At 52.6% G+C, this 18,919-nt stretch overlaps 7 protein-coding genes across 7 annotated transcripts; 4 read left to right on the top strand and 3 right to left on the bottom strand.

Moving 5' to 3' along the window:
• Positions 1-237: 237 nt before the first annotated feature.
• On the bottom strand, positions 238-1,246 carry CTHT_0036160 (uncharacterized protein; the record flags this gene model as incomplete). Its single annotated transcript, XM_006693982.1, has 3 exons — positions 238-849; positions 916-989; positions 1,078-1,246. The coding sequence occupies 3 exons, from the start codon at positions 1,244-1,246 to the stop codon at positions 238-240; spliced, it is 855 nt and encodes a 284-aa protein (XP_006694045.1).
• A 3,942-nt stretch (positions 1,247-5,188) lies between these two features.
• On the top strand, positions 5,189-7,253 carry CTHT_0036150 (uncharacterized protein; the record flags this gene model as incomplete). Its single annotated transcript, XM_006693981.1, has 2 exons — positions 5,189-5,657; positions 5,719-7,253. 2 exons carry the CDS (start codon positions 5,189-5,191, stop codon positions 7,251-7,253), a joined length of 2,004 nt encoding a protein of 667 aa, XP_006694044.1.
• A 478-nt stretch (positions 7,254-7,731) lies between these two features.
• CTHT_0036140 (proline-tRNA ligase-like protein) lies at positions 7,732-9,443 on the bottom strand (the record flags this gene model as incomplete). Its single annotated transcript, XM_006693980.1, has 2 exons — positions 7,732-8,912; positions 8,984-9,443. 2 exons carry the CDS (start codon positions 9,441-9,443, stop codon positions 7,732-7,734), a joined length of 1,641 nt encoding a protein of 546 aa, XP_006694043.1.
• Positions 9,444-10,014: 571 nt separating this feature from the next.
• CTHT_0036130 (T-complex protein 1 alpha subunit-like protein) lies at positions 10,015-11,879 on the top strand (the record flags this gene model as incomplete). The annotated part of the gene is made up of 3 exons (XM_006693979.1): positions 10,015-10,102; positions 10,195-10,280; positions 10,353-11,879. The coding sequence occupies 3 exons, from the start codon at positions 10,015-10,017 to the stop codon at positions 11,877-11,879; spliced, it is 1,701 nt and encodes a 566-aa protein (XP_006694042.1).
• Positions 11,880-12,738: 859 nt separating this feature from the next.
• Positions 12,739-13,959, top strand: CTHT_0036120 (N-acetyltransferase-like protein; the record flags this gene model as incomplete). The annotated part of the gene is made up of 1 exon (XM_006693978.1): positions 12,739-13,959. One exon carries the CDS (start codon positions 12,739-12,741, stop codon positions 13,957-13,959), a length of 1,221 nt encoding a protein of 406 aa, XP_006694041.1.
• A 1,248-nt stretch (positions 13,960-15,207) lies between these two features.
• On the top strand, positions 15,208-16,984 carry CTHT_0036110 (uncharacterized protein; the record flags this gene model as incomplete). The annotated part of the gene is made up of 3 exons (XM_006693977.1): positions 15,208-15,469; positions 15,526-15,609; positions 15,669-16,984. The coding sequence occupies 3 exons, from the start codon at positions 15,208-15,210 to the stop codon at positions 16,982-16,984; spliced, it is 1,662 nt and encodes a 553-aa protein (XP_006694040.1).
• Positions 16,985-17,292: 308 nt separating this feature from the next.
• CTHT_0036100 (aminopeptidase-like protein) lies at positions 17,293-18,701 on the bottom strand (the record flags this gene model as incomplete). Its single annotated transcript, XM_006693976.1, has 4 exons — positions 17,293-17,571; positions 17,632-18,177; positions 18,239-18,433; positions 18,498-18,701. The coding sequence occupies 4 exons, from the start codon at positions 18,699-18,701 to the stop codon at positions 17,293-17,295; spliced, it is 1,224 nt and encodes a 407-aa protein (XP_006694039.1).
• Between the last annotated feature and the right edge of the window lie 218 nt (positions 18,702-18,919).

The raw sequence follows: 18,919 nt of genomic DNA, 5'->3' as shown, positions 1-18,919 counted from the left end.
ACCATGTTCACAGACAAGATCATGGCTTGTTTCGGCTTAGAAATGCCTGACGGATTCAGCTCCCCGAGACGAGAAGTGTCAAATCAGAGTGTTCGTTCGGATCAGTCATTGTAACTATACAGAGTTATCAATCCGAACCCGATACAGAACGCATGTACTCACAGTACGTATGGTAATAAGCTCGAAGTTTCCATAGGCTCAACCACACTCGGTAGTTCTGTTGTCGTGGGAGACCTTCTAGTCCTTCATGAACTGGGGGTCTCTGACGAGGCGCAACCACTCGGCTACCCAGAAGGTCGTCTCACAGTGATCCAAGGTCATGTCTGGATAGTTCAGCATGACCCAAAGCGAAGCCGGGCCCCACGTTCCGGCTGGGGTCACGCCCCGATTGACGCGCTGGACTGCCATGGATCCAGCGTCAACCGACTCATCTGGCCGGGCCAGAATCTTGTCATCTCCCGGCCAGCCCCGTCTGCCATCGTGCCGGTCCCATCTCCAGGAGTCAACTGCACCGATGGGCGGCATGTTGAGTCTAGCTGCTGGCCTAGGATCGGTATATTCCCCGACTAACTGGAAGCCAGGATCCTCACCAGGCTGTGGAAGGTTGTTGGCTTCGGTCTTTTGAAAAACGCACGCCTTCAAATCGACCTGGCGGCCAATGATAAATTCTTTAAGATTTGGGATGACCGTGAAGAATCTGGCAGCCTCGGCTTTCCAGGCATCATAGAATCCATTCAGTTGCTGGTTTGAGAGTGCGCAATAATTGTGCTTTCTCAACGGTGTCCAGTACTGGGCAGTAAGCACGAGGCGCCGCAACCTGATGTGCCGAGAGAAGAGATCTGCAAGTTCCTTCAGAAGACCATTAGAGCCTGTTTATGTTATGAGTATGGTCTCTCTATGATACATGCTACTTACACGGATCTGTAGTCCAGGCTCAAGTGTCCCTTCGATGAAAAGAGAGTCTATCTCAGGGAACAGGTCGGCAATGTCTGATTGTGTGAGTACAAAGTCTGGCAAAAACAGCTCAAAAAGGAAAGACCGATCTAAAGGAGCTTGAAGTCATGAGTGACGACTTACTCCTGATCTGATTCTTCCTCCAACCAGTGCCAAGCTTGTAGATGGCTAAGATCCGAAGGCTAGGAGGAACATACTTTTGGAGCTTTTCCAGGTCTCTTGGCCGTAACTTAGATGGCAGGCTGTAATTCAATGCCTTGAGGTTAGGGAAGGCCTTGATAATAGTGACCATGCTGCTATGTGACCGGACATAAAGAACCCGAATTGTGGGCCAGACAGACACTTGTTTCTTTCCCCGTTGGTTTGGGCTAATGGCTCTGCGGCCGGTGAAGAATTTCCGGATGAATGTCTCAAGCTGCATTTGACCCCGGTCGAGGGTGACAAGCCTTAGCTCTGAAAGCATGGGCAACTGTGATAAAAACAGGTGAAAGCTGGTGTCAAGTTTAGAATACAGAGCTGCCCTCGTGCCCTTGTCATTTGCTATGAGAGGACCGATAGTTCGGATAGACAACGATCTGTTCAAGTATTGGTGAAGTCAGTTATTACCACATGCAAAGCTCAGATGATAAGAATATGTCGAGTTACTAACCTTGCGACACGGAGCAGCCCTGGCAAAGTGCTGCGGATGTCGTCCAAAGTACGTGCTAAATTCTCGTCTTTCTTCCAAACCCTAATGCGATGAAGGCTCACATCAATGCAAATGGCTCTCAACAACTTGTTGACCATAGCCAGTTGTTTGATATCTGAGTATGATTTTTGGTCCACTGGACGTATGTCATAAACAGGCGTTGCTAAAAAGCCCACAATCTTGAAGAGGATCTCCACAGGGAGATCACACAGACCATGGCTTCTGAAATTGACCACATAAGGAGTCATTCTGTTCGCTTGAACAAGGAAATGCAGGGAAGGTAATTCGAAGAAGTGTGCAAAGAAAGCAAACACGAAACCAAGACAAAGGTTGATGTGAGACTTCCCACGCAGTTGCAGTGCTGTAGCTCAACTTTGCTGACGTAGGCTGTGAGAGCTAGCACTTGGCAGTAGTAAGCTGGTTGTTTGGGGAGAAAGCGAAAAAAGTGTTAAAGTCATGGCAGCCTAGGAATGATGGATTGAGGTGTGTTTCAATGGAGGACTGCTCTTACAGAACGTGAGCTAACCAAACCCGGTAATCTGTGCTGTTGTTGTGTCAACGAGTGGTTGCTCAGTGGCATACGAGGAAGGTGCGTAAAGTCGGCAAGCAGGAGTGAGGAACCATGCGCGGAACGCATGGTGCATGCTTATCTAGACTGAGAAAGTGGAAAGAGCCATCCACATTATGCAGTTATGTATAGAGGCAGACAGAATGCCATGGAATGACTGGCACCCTTCGAAGAATAACATCAGGTAGGTTGGTAGGTTTAACTAAGTGTCCTCTTATAGAAAGCTTGTCAGACAGCTCAAAAGATAAGATGTAATTTCTCCCACAGATATGGTTGTATTGCGTAGGATGTTGTGAAGCCTCAAGTAAGAGATTGATCTTAACACCATTCAGTTCAATAAAAGCCTGAGTGATCTCGTTTGGCCTTGTCAACTGGCTCTCCCATCTACACGGAAGCCTGTTGTGGTAAATGTATGGTGTTTGTTCCTCCTTGCAAAAAAAAAAAAAAATAAAGCATAATCATCCCTGAGACCATGGGATGCACCATAATTGTGCAGAACATGTAGGATAGAAATTCACATTTGAGATGTACCCAATGTTAATGACGCTTGCTGCTGTAGATTGACTAAGGTAGACAATCACACTTGAGTTGTTTAACTGGCTAAGTCACAAAGACAAACGACTTGACAAGGACATTGCCAACTAGTAGACAACTGTTTGCGCATGCCCCAGAAAGAATTCCCGTAACTCATACAGTTCATGCTTCCACCAGGTGAGAAGAAAACAGTCAAGTGTAACAAGAGCATTCATATATAATATGATGGTACATAGAGACATTAAACATTAACCTCCATGCCATTACCTATCGTTCCTTATCATCCTGTGGCCAGAAATGGAGAATGGTTTCTCTTGTCCTTTTCGTGACAAAAATGTACCGGCAATTAAAGAGGCCATTGGAAATGTCATGACTGGGTTGGTGCTCATGAGATCTTGGGTCGCTAACAATTTTACCACACCTTGCTGTCCGTTACTCAGAAGAATATGGTTCTGATCATCCACATCCAGCCTGCCAGAAGGGGGACAATAGCAAGCAGTAGCAGCAACTGCGTCTGGTTCATTGAGAGATGTGTTAGCCATCTCTTCAGTCGTGTTTTAAACTGCCTAGCCTGGGGGCACGTCTTTGTGCCGTAAATGATACACCCCAAGCCAGGTCGGGATTCACATTCCATGTGTTCTCTCCTTCGTTGCATGAGTAATCTGTCAAAGTTGAAGTTAGTAACACCAGACCATAGAATGGGTAGAGTCATTTGAATGGCCCTGTATACCTACTTCACACTCCCCCTGCAAAAGCGTAAGTCGCTTCCCAAGTCACAACGTTGATTGCTGGGGCAGTCAAGATGCAACATCCTCCGCTCCATGAGCCATTCAACTTTGAGTCGCACCCCCGTGTCAACAAGGTAAAAGAAATAACGGTTCGTGTGTTTTAAGGAGAGCGCATCCGGGTAGGTAAGGTACTGTGTAATTTGAAGATGAAGTTCGGTTGGCAGACTCATGAGCTTAAGTCCGCGCTGCTCCTCAGTTCCAGTTGGGCTGCAAGCATTCTCATGTCGGCTTTTTGATGTGTTGAATATTCGAATCGAGTCTATATCAGCAGGATTGTTGGCAGGTTGTCGACGCAACCTTAACAGAAAAGGCAGCGACATAGCAGCAGCTGTTGGTGATAGTCGGATGGAACTCCCCGGTGCAGCCTCTTAGATTATAGAACAAATTTTAAGAGGCCAATTGTTGTTACAGTCAGGACACTTGGGACTCAGAACTATAATGTGCAGTCGGTTGTGTTGTTGTCAGGGAATGCAGAGGCTATGTACGTGGAAATAATGCTGTTGCCTGTGTGCTGCAGTGACAACGTGGGGAAATGGGGCAAGAGCTCAAAAAGACTTTACACACTCCAGGTATAGTGGCCGCCATCGGTTTCTCCTCGAGAATCTGACGCATTTATGGACAAAAACCGCAGCCCTATGGCCGGGGAGGGACACGCAACACGCAGCGTGACATGAAACATGGCAGCATCCTCGTGGCTTGGACCTGTCCGGTGGTCTTCCACCCTGTCGGAGACCTCAGCCCAGCGGATGGTTTTTTCCCCGGGATCCCTGTTCCTCAAATAATGGTGCCTGGCCCAAACCCAATTTAGTGATGCTGTTTGTGCTCTTGCGTCACCATCAGCAGGCGATGTGGAATTGAATCGCGGCTTGGGTCTTAGGCTTCCAATAAAACTTCTTGTTAACTGGCTGCACAACTTGCCCGAGCTCAAGGAGACATTAAGAACTACCTCCTTAGCTTTGAAAAACAACAATCATCGATAGCAAAGGGCTACACCACGCATGTCAAAGCAACCATGCTGCTGGCCTGCTGTCGATGCAATGTATCGGAGCACACCAGCGATTGGAGGCTTTTTTAGCATGCCGTATAAGCCCATTAACGTGTCAAGACTTTCCTGTGCCCTTTCAGACACGAGATCTTGAGCAAGCGCCCAACGGATCTTGCTGCGCAATGGGATCTCAGATAACTTGAACTGTACTTTTTTTTCCATGGCAGATTCTTAACTCTGGGCCACATTCAAGTTTGCCTGTTATTATGTCAATGGCAGGGGACCTCAGCTCCAGCTTACTATAGCTCTGGACCTGGGTTGTTATGATGGTCACAGTGGCCAACGCTGATATCCAGGGCAGGCCCGAAGGATCCGTTTTCATTTGACCAATAAGAGGGCTTCATCCAAGCAAGTCAGGTGACCACGCGTACCAGACCGAGGAGGCGGGGCAATGGCTGCTGCGGTGGAGAATTTGGAAGCGATTGCGCCTTTGACCCAATCATCGACCCGTTCCCATCATTGAGGGGCAGGTACCCTCGTTTGGGCGTTTAGATTCCTGGGGCTTTTCTATTGTCTTCAAAGGTTCTTTTTGCTGAAAGAAATGCTCCAGATTGCTAATTTCACAATTAATCTCGCTTTTCAATACACTACCATGCCTTAGTTTTACTGGGATGGCGCGCTTTGTTTCAGAGAGTGATGAAGAATATGGCTACGACTTAACAGCGTCAGATGAGGAAAGACTGATCGTTATTGTGAACCGCCTTTCCTCACTTTCGCCACGAACGCAGTCCCGCTCGGCCCCATCGCTACGACACGATACTACTACTCCAACTTCCAGTCGGGCTTCTGGATCCTTAAACCAATATGCTCCAAGTCTAGACTCTAAGACTGCGCAGGCTGTGGATGAGACTCTTGCAGGGATCACTGAAAGTGATCTTGATTTTGACATTACCGAGCTCGATAAAGATGATTCGCAAACTCTCAAGGACCCTGAAGCCCCACGCGAGTTCGCGTATCCTGTTCCTAGGGATGCATCAGCTGTCTCCCGGAAGTCTCCTGCGCTGGCTTCATACGTTATCAAGGCGAAAACCGAGTCTATTCCCAGCTTGCTTCCAGGCCCGGACGTTACATACCCCGATTGTATGTATATGATTGTTTCCTATTCCCCATAAATAGAACTAACTGACTGGAAAGCGTTTAGTGAGCTGGGCCTTAGCTGAACTTGAAAATCATTCCGAGTCTTCTGTGCAGGCCGCGGAGCCCCAGCCAGCGCCAGAAGATCGGCGTTCTACTGACGATCCCAAGGAAAAGTCACTACTTCTCCGCTTTCGCACCTTCCCCAAAAAACCACTCTCCGTTTCCGATCTGGTAGCCGGCTCATGGTGTGAACTCCAGTATTACTACACCTTGACCAGGCTTCCAGGTGGGAAGAGAACCAGGACGATTGCTATGAAGAGGGGCTCCGCGGTTCATAAAATGCTGGAGGAAGAGCTTTGGACCCCTGTTCATATAGAAGTGACCAAGAAAGAAGACGTCTTTGGACTCAAAATCTGGAATATTATCCAAGGGCTACGTGTCCTGCGCGAACAAGGCATTACTCGCGAATTCGAGGTCTGGGGAATAGTGGACGGGAACGTCGTCAATGGCGTCATTGATGGGTTGAGCTACGACAATCCGGATCCCGAACTCGAGCAAGACGTTCTCAGCAGCCGCGAGGGAAGTCAGACAGTGACGGATCCGGACTCTCAGACGGTTTATAGAGACCAATCTACACTCGGATCTAACACTAACCATCAAATCTTCATTACGGATGTCAAGACAAGAACCACCGCTACCCGGCCACCGAAGGCACAAGTGCGAGGGGCTATTATTCAGCTCTTCCTGTACCATCGGTTTCTTTCGGAGATGGCAGCTCAGAAACTTGACTACTCTTATGTCTTCTCCCGGTACGGTCTGAACCCTGACGAGCCTTTTTCTGATAGTTTTATGGCCCAAATCGGCAAACTCTACGAAGAAATCTTTCAGAGCAGCCAAGAGTCATTCCCAAACACTATATCGAAAACTTCGCGCGGCTCAAACGGTATCCTTCACCCGGTGGAAGGGCTAGGAAATAGGGTCCCTTCAAAACTCTTGAATCTCTCCCAGCTCAGTCTCAACAGTGATGAGACTGGATCGGAACCGGAACCATCTGATCCCCAGTCCGGCGTCTTTAAGTACAACACTCTCCGCAGTCTTGTCTCCATTCTGCAATCAGAGATCGCGTTGACCTTCCCAAACGGTGCCAACGACCTCGGTAAGATCGTGGCAGTTGAGTACCGCTACCGGAGACGGCATCGCCTCGAGCCGGAGCCAGATGTGGAGGTCGAGAAGGAGGGTGCTGATGGTGCAGAACCCACTGGAGAGGTACCGCTATCGCGGGCCAAGCGGAGAAGACCTCCCAGCCCTAAGAGGGAAGATGGTGAAGTGATTTGCACAAATACGTTCTTCGTCGAGCCCGAAAAGCTAGACATGTACTTGCAGGACACGATGCGGTGGTGGCGTGGTGAGCGCGACCCGCGAGGTGTGCCGGTACAAGAGGCATTCAAGTGCCGGACGTGCGAGTTTGCTGACGTATGTGGATGGCGCAAGGCCCTCGAGGAGGAGACTTTAGAAAGGTTGGGCTCGAAGCATCGGGCCGGTGAGGATGAAGATAAGGAGACAAGGAGACGGAGAAAAGACATAAGTCATGATTGGTGACATAGTTATGATGCCAGACGCGGCAGGCTTAAACTTGATGTAATGGGCGTTAGTCTCTCGCAGTGGTTGCATGATCGTTTGGAGTCCTCTTTGAAGATTGTGGATATACTCAGATACCCCTTCCACAGACATGGCAATACATAGAGACCACTAAGACACGTTGAGTTTTGGTAGCAAAGCTTCGCATCATCTCTCATTACTGCATCTCCGGGCAATATGCTTCTCATATGTCTATCAGTCATCAGGAAAGCAAGCATCAGGTACGGTATCGAGCAGGCAACACACCACGCTCCCTAACCCTCTAAAAAGGAACGAGAAGCATCAGCAATCCCGTCACATCATAACAATATCCCTGCCATTTACATCACGCATTCGTCGAACGCAGAAAATAGGAAATGGTCCAGAGACGGTCGAGATGGCAATGGAAACGAGCCCCATGTCGTTCAAACTTTTTTTTTCTTTTTGGCGGTGGTATCAATTAGTAGCTCCGGCCAAACATGCACCAGGCCTCGGCGAAGCGGCTGCACTGCGGGTTCAGGCACTTGGTCTCACCCTTGACGATACCCTCGGGCTGCTCAAAGGGAATGCACAGACTCTTCATGCCCATGGACGGGGCCTTCTGGCCCTCGGGGGTATCGGGCGACTCGTCAGAGCGGCCCTTGGTCATCTCCTTGATTTGTTCCTCGCACTCGGGAACCAGGCAGTGAGGGATGATGACCAAGTTCTTGGCGTCGAGCGCGGGAACGACCTCGTCCCAGTTGGTGATTTGCAGGCGGTGCTCGCGGAAGGCCTTCTCGGCGCGGTTGTACATATCCTGCTGGATGGTCTCTAGCATCTCGGGAACCTTGGTGGTGAGCTCGGCGATCGGGATCGTGCCCTTCTCGCCGGTGTCGCGGCGGGCATAGCTAACCACATCCTTGGCCGCATCTTTGGGACCAAACTCGATACGCAACGGGACGCCCTTGAGCTCCCAGTCGTTGAACTTCCAGGCCGGGGTGTAACCGTCGCGCAGATCGGACTCGGCACGAACACCGGCCTTCTTGAGGATATCGAGGATCTCATCGAGCTTCTTGAGGTGGGCTTCCTTCTCCTCGGCGGTCATCTTCGCGGTCAGACCGACAGGGATGAGGATGGATTGGATCTTGGCGATGCGTGGGGGCAGGACGAGGCCCTTGTCGTCACCGTGGATCATGACCATGACACCAATGACACGGGTCGAGAGACCCCACGAGTTCTGCCAGACGTAAAGGTGCTTGCCCTTCTCGTTCGGATCCTCAACAGTAATGTCGAACATTTTGGAGAAGTTCTGGCCCAGGCAGTGTGAGGTGGCACCCTGGATGCCACGGCCGTTCGAGGGGATGTAGCCTTCTACTGTCGTCGTGTAGTAGCCGCCAGCGAACTTTTCGGCCTCCGTCTTCCTGCCGCGAACAACTGGAACAGCAAGAAGCTGCTCGTAGATACCGGCGTACAGCTCGAGAATCTCGAGCACCTCCTTAGCAGCCTGCTCCTCGGTGAGATGGGCAGTGTGTCCTTCTTGCCAAAGGAACTCTCTGGCTCTGAGGAAGGGGGTAGTTTGCTTTGCCTCCCACCGGACGACCGAGTTCCACTGGTTCAGGCGGAAGGGCAGATCGCGGTGGCTGCGAATCCACTTGGCATAGTCTGGAAGTTTACGCTGGTCAGCTGCTGGAGAATCTTGGGGATTAAAACATCTCGACCCGATGATCACTTACAAGGATACATGACGGCCTCAGAGGTCGGACGGACCGCAACAGGGACATCCAAATCCTTCTCGCCAGCCTTAGTCACCCAAGCGAGCTCAGGGGCGAAGCCCTCGACGTGGGCCTTCTCCTTCTCCAGCGACTTCTGGGACAGGAACATAGGAAAGCTGGTCTCCTCGACACCCATTGCCTCGATGCGCTCTTGGAACCACTTTCGAATGGTGTTCCAGATGTACATGGTGGCCGGGCGCATGATGAAGAAGCCCGAGATCTCGGTATAGTACTCGATCAGCTCGGCCTTGAGCACGACTTCCTGGTACCATTGTGAGAAGTTCTCCGACTTTTTGACGGTAATGCCGATGATATCGTCGGTCTTCTTGCCGCCGACAACAGGGACAGTGGTTTGCTTGGCCTGCTTGGTCTGCTTTTCGGCCTTCTTCTGGGCCTTCGACTGATCCTTGGTGTCGGTCATAGTTGCTGTGGTGTTGCGCTGATGGGCAGATGGAGAAAACAGAAAACGGAGTGAGGTCGAGGAAACGGGTCGAGCCGACGCAATCCTACTAAATTAAAGAATTGGCTGTTACGGTAAAAGTCCGACGGGTAGTGACACAGGTCGACGAGGTGAGTCAAAATTCCAGACGCGATGGTGGGAGGAGAGGAGACCTGAAACCCGACTTCTTTTTTGGTGCCCCGCACCTGAGACCGCCGCTCTGGTCTGGAAGGAGGGGCACCGCGGCCTGGGGCCCCAGTCCGGAACCAGGGCCTTGATAGCGATGGGAACCAATCAGAGCGCATATTGGGGCTTGGCCAGCCCCGGCAGGGGATTATCTCCTCATCCGGGAAAAAGTCACTGAAGGTGGGGCTTGGGCGAGCTGCTGTCCGCCTTGGTTGCATGCTCAGCGACCGCCGAAGCTTCGAAATTGCTGGAGCCTGTCACAGACCCAACCTTCGATCCCTTTCCAGCATCGCGTCTTCCAACCCTACCTCCTCCCATCCTCGCGCTTGTCCCTTTTTGCTTTGTTTAAGCCTCCAGACTCGCCGCGATGGCCGCCATTTTTGAGCAACCAAGGAACGGCACTCTGTTCCTTGGCGGACAGAAGATCTCTGGCGCAGACATCCGGGATCAGAACGGTTGGTGGCCCCCCTTCCGTCACCCCTCAGTCAACGTCCCCCATCACGGGAGAAGCACCCATGTCGAGCACCACAGCTGATCACGCCCACAGTCCTCGCTACCCAAGCGATCGCGAATGTCGTTAAGAGTTCGTTTGGCCCCAGCGGCCTCGATAAGATGATGGTCGACGATATCGGTGTACGTCTCGCGCTGAACACGACCCCGCAGCCATGCCCCCTGGCAGCAATCCCGGCCTAACAAACTGTGTAGGATGTCACCGTGACCAACGATGGCGCGACCATCCTGAGCCTCCTCGATGTCGAACACCCTGCTGGCAAGATCCTGGTCGACCTCGCGCAACAACAAGACAAGGAAGTCGGCGATGGCACGACATCAGTTGTTCTGATCGCGGCCGAGCTGCTTAAGCGGGCAAACGATCTGATGAAGAACCGGATACACCCTACCACCATCATTACGGGCTATCGCCTGGCCCTTCGTGAGGCCGTCAAGTACATGAACGAGCACGTCAGCATCAAGGTTGAGAACCTGGGGCGTGAGTCGCTACTCAATATCGCCAAGACCTCCATGTCCAGCAAGATCATCGGTGCTGATGCCGATTTCTTCGCCAACATGGTGGTTGACGCTATCCAGGCCGTCAAGACTACCAACAACAAAAACGAGGTCAAGTACCCGGTAAAGGCGGTCAACATCCTCAAGGCTCACGGCAAGAGTGCTACTGAGTCGATGCTCATCAAGGGCTATGCGCTCAATTGCACTGTCGCCTCTCAGGCCATGAAGACCCGGATAACAGACGCCAAGATTGCTTGCTTGGACATGAATCTTCAGAAAGAGCGCATGAAGCTGGGTGTTCAGATTACTATTGACGATCCAGAGCAGCTGGAGGCTATTCGGGCCCGGGAAGCCACAATGGTCCTCGAGAGGATTGACATGATCCTCAAGGCTGGCGCCAACGTCATTCTAACCACCAAGGGCATCGACGACCTCTGCTTGAAGGCGTTCGTCGAGAAGGGTGCCATGGCTGTTCGCCGTTGCAAGAAAGAGGACCTCCGCCGGATTGCCAAGGCCACTGGCGCCACGCTCCTGGCGACCTTCTCGGACCTTAACGGCGACGAGAAGTTTGAGCCATCTTACCTTGGCCATGCTGAGGAGGTAGTTCAGGAGCGTATTGCCGACGACGAGTGCATCCTCATCAAGGGTACCAAGGCACACTCTTCTGCCTCTATCATCCTCCGTGGCCCCAACGAGTTCACTCTGGACGAGATGGAGCGGTCAGTCCACGACAGCCTGTGCGCTGTCAAGAGGACTTTGGAGAGTGGCAGCATCGTCCCGGGTGGTGGTGCTGTCGAGACGGCCTTGCATATCTTTCTGGAGGAGTTCGCGGGCACCGTTGGGTCGCGCGAGCAGCTCGCTATCGGTGAGTTTGCGCAGTCGTTGCTTGTCATTCCCAAGACGCTGGCTATCAACGCGGCCAAGGATGCCTCGGAGCTCGTGGCTCAGCTGCGGTCAAGGCACGCCCTGTCGCAGCGGATCCAGGAGGGCGAGGGCAGTGAGGACGAGAAGACGATCGCGAAGAAGAAGGCCTACAAGAACTACGGTCTGGATCTGGTGAGGGGCAAAGTTGTGGATGAGATCAAGGCGGGTGTGGTAGAGCCGAGTATTAGCAAGATTCGCCAGCTGAAGAGCGCGACAGAGGCCTGCATTGCTATTATGCGGATTGATACCCTGATCAAGCTGGATCCAGAGCCGCAGCCGGAAGATGATGGACACGATCATTAGAATATATTTACACAGAGCTGTAATAATGTAAAAAGACGTTTGGAGGTTGTAGGGATAGATACCGCCAGGGAGAGCTACTGACCGCCTGTGGGGAGTGTGCACGGTGCCTTTTCGATAGTGTTGTGTATTCCTACTTCTTCCTCCTCGACCACCTACAGCCAGCCACTCGCCTGCCTATCATCGTCCTAACCCCAGAACCGCCAGCAACCGAGAATTCGGATGTATCCACAGCAACGTGCAGCTTAACGTCTGTGAGGTGCTGGTATCCTTGTTGACTAGTGCTTTCTGGGCTGGGCGACCTAGGGCAGAGCCGCATACCATCGGCTTTTACTGTGGGTAAGCCGAAAGCTTCGGTTGTTCTCTGCAACCTTCACGACTGCTCCCTCCTCCTTCCCCCCCCCCCCCCGGCCGCGCCCCGCAAGAATTTCAAGAAGGCCGATCACACGCGCGGCAGGCATCTGACCCTGATCTTGTGAGTGGCAGTTGGCCAATTGAAAGCGGTGAAGGGGCACGTCGAAGAACTGGGAATCCACCCACCTACTTGATTCCAAAGATATTTAAGGATTCTACTATAGAGCGGCACTTGCTAGGGATGGCAGGACTGGATTCGTTCTTTGTTGGGTCCGATTGCGCTGTTTCTTTGGCTGAATGACTGATCTGAATATCAATATCTCCAGTCCAGAAGGACTTATACCTCTATAAGCCGTAACCCCTGAGCATCTTACGGAGTTAGCTCTTTCTTCGTTTTCTCGGACACTGACAGAACCACGCTCACCCCTCCTCCCGATAAACATCAAAACAGAATTTTTTCCGTCCCTTGCAAATTCCAACGGCGGCATTAGCCTGGCTCGTCCATAAGATGCCCTCCACCGCGATTCCCACAACAAACGGCGAAGGCAACAACAACAACGTCTCCCACTTGGTCCCAGTCCCAATCCCCGAGCCAGCGCCAAACTTCGACCCCTCAACGCTCCCCGATGCCTCCTCCCCCTCCCTAATCCTCACCCATCCCACGCCCGCCGAGCGCGCGCGCACCTGGCGTCTCACCCATCCCATGTGGGGGCCTGCCCTCACGGAGAAGGACTACCTCGCGCGCGAAGCCTACCTGACCACCGTGCCTTTGGCGCGCAACGGCGGCATCACGCACTGGATCCTCACCGTGCGCGACATGCCGCCGGATGCGAGGCCAGTGCTCTCATCGTGTGAGAGTATCAGGAAAAAGGCTATCAGTGTACGGGATGGGAAGGTAACCGAGGGGGTCTGCCACGGGATTGCGAGCGTTTTTACGGATCCAGTGTATCGCGGGCGTGGATATGCGAGCAGGATGATGTCCGAGTTAGGGAGGGTGTTGAAGGGGTGGCAAGCTGGGGAGGAGGGGGCGCTATTCTCGGTGTTGTATAGCGATATTGGGAAGCAGTTTTATGCAAAACATGGGTGGGCGCCGTTTGAGAGTAGCCATGTGGCGATTCGGCCGAGGAAGAGAGAAGAAGGGGTGAAGGAGGTTGCGGTGCCGATCGGCTATCATGAGTTGGCCGAGTTGGCGTGTGTGGATGAGAGGTTGTTGAGGAAGGACTTGGCGAGCAGGCGGGATGGCAGGACGCATGTCGCTCTCCTGCCGGAGCTGGATGCGTTTTTGTGGCATATGATGAGGGAGGACTTCATGACGAAGTGCATCTTCGGGCGCACGCCGACAGTCAGGGGTGCTGTTGCTGGCAAGCCCGGACAGAGGGTGTGGGCGATCTGGATGAGGGGATACTATGGGGGCTTGAAGAAAATGGAGGGCAATACTCTACATGTCCTCAGGGTCGTTGTTGAGGACGAGAACCGGCCGAATGAGGAACTTGTCGACGGGCTCCGGTCGATCATTCGGATCGCTCAGCACGAGGCTGCTGAATGGTTCGCTCAAGAGATCCATGTGTGGAACCCTCCTCCGAAGGTCAAGTTTCTCATCGAGAAGACCGGCATTGAGTTCGAATTTGTCAATCGGGACAAGGACAGCATTGCCAGCCTAATGTGGTACAGCGAAGGGCCGGCTGAGGAGGTGAACTGGGTTGCCAACGAGAAGTATGCTTGGTGCTAAGGGGGAAGAGGCAATCGTTCAAGGTCGTGTCATCGAAGAGATTCATGATGAACTACGTTGTTTCAATGACGCTTGGACTTTACACCACCGTAACCGTTGGCCGGTAAAAAAAGATCTCACTGGGATCTTTGATACCGAAACAAAAACGGGAGAAGGATTAGAACTTGTAGCAAGACAACCACAGGTATAACAATATGGCAATATTGTCTCTGCGAATTAAACCTTGAGGTATATACCAAACAAAGGATTCGTTATCGTCGAGTGCTTCATCTAGAAGAAGGTTTTATTAATATTATTATTATTATTCATCCCTCATCCATCCAAATCCTCTTGAGGGGACACCGAAAATGCTGGACTTCTTCAAATAACCTCCAGTCCTGCCAAGACTAGAGAAGAATGTGAGAACCGGTGGCAACAGCTGTGGTTGATTTAAGCCCCGGACTCTCAGGGCCGATAGGTAATCGCGGGCCAAGCCTTATGTCACATGCCCAGCCCATGAAAACGCTTTCGCGCTCAACGCCCAAGCATCTTATCGATAAGATCTTGGCGGAAAATGAGTTGAAGCCAATTAAGATCTTGATGTCCCAGGACTTCAATCTTGACCGAGATCATTCACATCATCCGCACTTTTAGACTGTTGGGATCCTGGGTCTCAGATGGCAAGTTAAAGAGGGTTCGGCCGCAATCATCTGAACAAGTGAACAAGCGGTTGCAAATGCCAAGCCCCTTGCGTCATTCCCTCCTCTCCCGTCATTGTGACCCCGCACAACCCATAACTGAGATTCAGCGAACTGCAAGGTCCGGTGGAGTGGTGTGCCGCGGCTCTGGGCTCTGTGGATCCCGGCAAAACCCGCCTGTGCCCTTGACTCCCCTCGGGACCCGAGTGGAAATTCCCGACACCGAAGACCGAGAATGAGACCCCATGAACCTCTCGTTTAACCCCGCCAGACTGCATTCCTGCCGCGCTGGAAGAGCCAACTTCTTGACTACGCTCATTATTTGTTTGCATTTGCACTAGTCACTCTCTTATTTGCTATATCGGCTCTTCCAGTGTCGTGGAATCCCTGCAACGTCCCAACGCAAGTCTTCCACCGAGCAGGAGCGGCTTTTCTTGGCCGGCTTCCGTCTTCCCGAGTCCTCCTCCCCTATTTGTGTTTTCGCACGTGTCGTGTGCTACAGGATTCGACGAGTATATTTGCATGTACGGTCACAAATCGGACAGGACGGGCATCTCGACTCTATAAAACTATGCGCGCCAAGCTGTCTTCGCTCCCTGCAAGGAGCCATATCCTTCTCGCTCCCCGTCAAGCTGCCGCTGCAGGCTCTCGCTGTGTGCGCCGGCACCAGCTGTGCACTTCATGTGGGCACACACCTGCCAGTAGAGCATCAGGACACCAAAGCGTTAGACTTCGAACCGTCCAACATAGTGTGGCTCCTGCGCAGTTCGTTGCCGGCCAAAGGAGAAAGGTTTCTTCTGCTGCCGCGGTAGCAGCGGCCTCTGTGAGCAACGGTGCGCTTCATGGGAGAAACTCATGGTTCGGCAGGTCTGTTGACATGTGGTCGTAGGAAATGTTGGGGCTACGGGGCCAATTCCAGAGTATGACCGTCGAGTTGCTAACGGGACGCTTAAGGATGATCCTCATCAAAGAGGTGAGCATGGAGCCCGATTGCTGCCAAGGAGAGCCGAAGACTAATGTCTTTTGCTCCAGGGATCATTCACAACCTTCAAAACCTTCACGAGGAGCTGAAGGGTTACCAGGCCCCTCCCGTTGTCCATCCAACTCTCGAGTCGTCCAAGCCTTCCAAGTCACTGTTCTCCTGGTTCAGACAAAAGAAGTCGACCAGCCTTGAGATCCCCAGCAATCTTCCCAAGGGGCTGTACCTCTATGGTGACGTCGGCTGCGGCAAGACCATGCTCATGGACCTCTTTTTTGATACCCTCCCCTCAAACATCCGGTCCAAGACAAGAATACACTTCCACAACTTCATGCAACACGTCCACCAGCGCCTGCACCAAACGAGGCTCAAGTTCGGCAATGACGTCGACGGCGTGCCTTTCGTAGCCGCCGAAATCGCTGACCAATCCAGTGTCCTCTGCTTCGACGAGTTCCAATGTACCGACGTCGCCGACGCTATGATCCTCCGCCGCTTGCTCGAAGCCCTCATGTCTCACGGCGTCGTCCTTGTAACAACTTCCAACCGCCACCCAGACGAGCTCTACAAAAACGGCATCCAGCGCGAGTCCTTCATCCCCGCCATCGAGCTGCTCAAGACCCGCCTGCACGTCATCAACCTCGATTCACCCACCGACTACCGCAAGATCCCCCGACCGCCCTCCGACGTCTATCATATCGGTCTCGACGCCCAAGCCATTGAGCACGCGCAGCGCTGGTTCCGCTTCCTAGGCGACCCTGCCCAGCCCGAACCCCGCCGCGAGGTCCAGACCGTCTGGGGCCGTGAGATTGTCGTCCCCCGCGTGAGCGGGCGCTGCGCGTGGTTCACCTTCGCCGAGCTGATCGGCAAGCCAACCAGCGCAGCCGATTACCTCGAGCTCATGCGTTCATACGACGCGTTCATCGTGACCGAGGTCCCCGGAATGACGTACCGCGAGCGGGATCTGGCGAGGAGGTTCATCACATTCATTGACGCGGTGTATGAGTCGCGGGCGAAGTTGGTGCTCACGACGGCGGTGCCGCTTAACGAGTTATTCCTGTCGCGGGCTGAGGTGCGGGAGTCGTTGCTCAAGAGTAAGGGAAAGGATGGACAAGTGTTGGATGATGGGGCCGTGGAGGATGTCATGAACCATTTGATGGATGATTTGGAACATAATGCTGAGCAGCTCGCTAAGTCCAACCTGTTCACGGGCGATGAGGAGGCTTTTGCTTTCGCGCGTGCCCTGTCTCGCCTAAACCACATGGCCAGTAAGGAGTGGGTCGAACGGGGTCTGCACTTGGATCAACAAGGCAGCAAGGAGCGGGAGAGCTGGGCGAAGACGAGGAGCAAGCAATTGGAGGACCGCATGTGATGAGGATGGATAGAAGTTTCATCCGCAAGCACTGGCGAGGCGTACTAGTGTTGCTCTCTATGAGAAGGCGTGTGGCATGCACCGTTCACCATTCGGATATGCTTGGATACCAGGGCGCACGGCGTGATTAATACAACAGCTCAAAGTAGAATATAGGAAAAACAATGGATAGATTCTCATGCATAATGATATACCATACCGTTCCATCATCTCATCACTCCAATAAACCATGACTGCCTGACCTTCTTTCCATAAAAAGCAATTCTTTACACTCCTGTAACACCCGCTTCCGATAACCTTACTATCATTCACAGTGAATCATCGTGCTTGAAATATTTGGCTTCTTCAAGAGCAACAAAGTCAGTAAAGGCCAGTTCGTATGCGAACGCCAGCGTCATGCGTGCGTGCTGCAGCATGTGGTCGAAGGACAGGTGCGAGATCGTGTCATCGGTTGTGTGGATGTGAGGGTCCGAGTCGTCAAAGTCAGACTCAATCACAAAGGCAGAGGGGTATCCAGCCTTGGAAGCCGAAGCATGGTCGGAGCAGGCATAGCCACACTTGGTCTCGACGAAGGGGATAGTGCAGTACTGTTTGGTGTCAGCCCCTCTGATCCAACAAAATTTCCAAGTGGATACTAAGCTACATACCTCCTTAATTACTTTCTTGATGAACTCCGTCAGATTCTTATCCACGTAGTCCACAATGACGCCAACGCTCTCGGGCTTGCCAGCATCCAGCGTGCGCTTAACATAGCCGGTCATGTCTTGCTGCAGCATGGCCTTGACATCCCGGCCTTGCTTCTCATATGCGGAAAAGATAGCCTGGCTACCCAGCAACCCGCCCTCCTCGGCACTATACCAGTGAAACTCGATCGTGTTCTGCGCCTTGCCCTGCAAAACATCCTGTGACTGCAGAAGCACACGGAACGCCTCCAAGATGGTCACAGTTCCACTGCCATCATCATCGGCACCGGGCGCCGCCAAGAAGCTGGGGAAGAAGAGGTTGATGGAGTCTTGATGAGCGCCAATAACAATTGTTGAGTTGGTCTGGCCTGGAATTGTGGCAATGATACTGTTCTGGCCCCATGAGTGCTGAAAGGGCTCTGCCCGAACGAATCCCTCGGCGTTGGCATCCTTGATCGTCTGGCGAACTTGGCTAAGAAGCCATTCGCTGGACTTGCGGCCTTCATCAGACTGGACAGAGGAGCTGTCAGCATTGTTTTGGGTCTAGTTGGAGGATTCTGGCATTGCTTACTCTGTAATACCGGGTGTAAAAACCAGTGAAAGTTGTGAGGTGGTCTTCCATCTGCTTCTTGGACAGCTGTTCCAGGAGCGGGTTGACTGCCTTTTGTTGAGTGACCGTCTCCGGGAAGACGCTCTTCTTCTTGGAAGCAGTCCGCAGCCTGCCAAGATCTTGATGATCGGTGATATCGAAGAATCGCCTGCCGGCCTACACAGATGGGACGGTCAGTAACCTACGCCCAGACTGGTTAGAGTCATCCAAGGGCACTTACACGGCGCAGTTCCCACTTCTCATCCTCCGTCACCCATCTTGTCTCGCCAGGCGCAAGCTCAATGAGGAACTTCTGCGTGCTCTTTGGGGCCTCGGGAATGCCATCGGGATAGAGCATCACCCGGTCCGTCTCGCCAGGCTCGATAAAGCGCGCGCTGACCGTCGGGAGGAGCAGCGCAAGGAGCGAGGCGTTGGAAACCTTCATGATTGGTACGATGAAAGGCAAGAGAATAGATCACGATTGAGAAATGCAGAACGCGACCTGGAGCAGCAACTGATTGATAGAGATCAGAGATGAGAGCAAAGGGCCCAATTGTCGGTGAAAAGAGAGAAGATGACGATGATGGGAAAGATCAACATAAGGCAGACGACAACACATCACCTCCGCAGGTCACACGGGCTCTAGGCTGTTTCACTCGCGCC

The sequence above is a fragment of the Thermochaetoides thermophila genome (genome assembly GCF_000221225.1).
Source record: "Thermochaetoides thermophila DSM 1495 unplaced genomic scaffold scf7180000011816, whole genome shotgun sequence".
Taxonomy (NCBI): Eukaryota; Fungi; Ascomycota; class Sordariomycetes; order Sordariales; family Chaetomiaceae; genus Thermochaetoides; species Thermochaetoides thermophila.
Note: the sequence above shows the minus strand (reverse complement) of the source record. Positions and strands in the feature narration are given on the sequence as shown.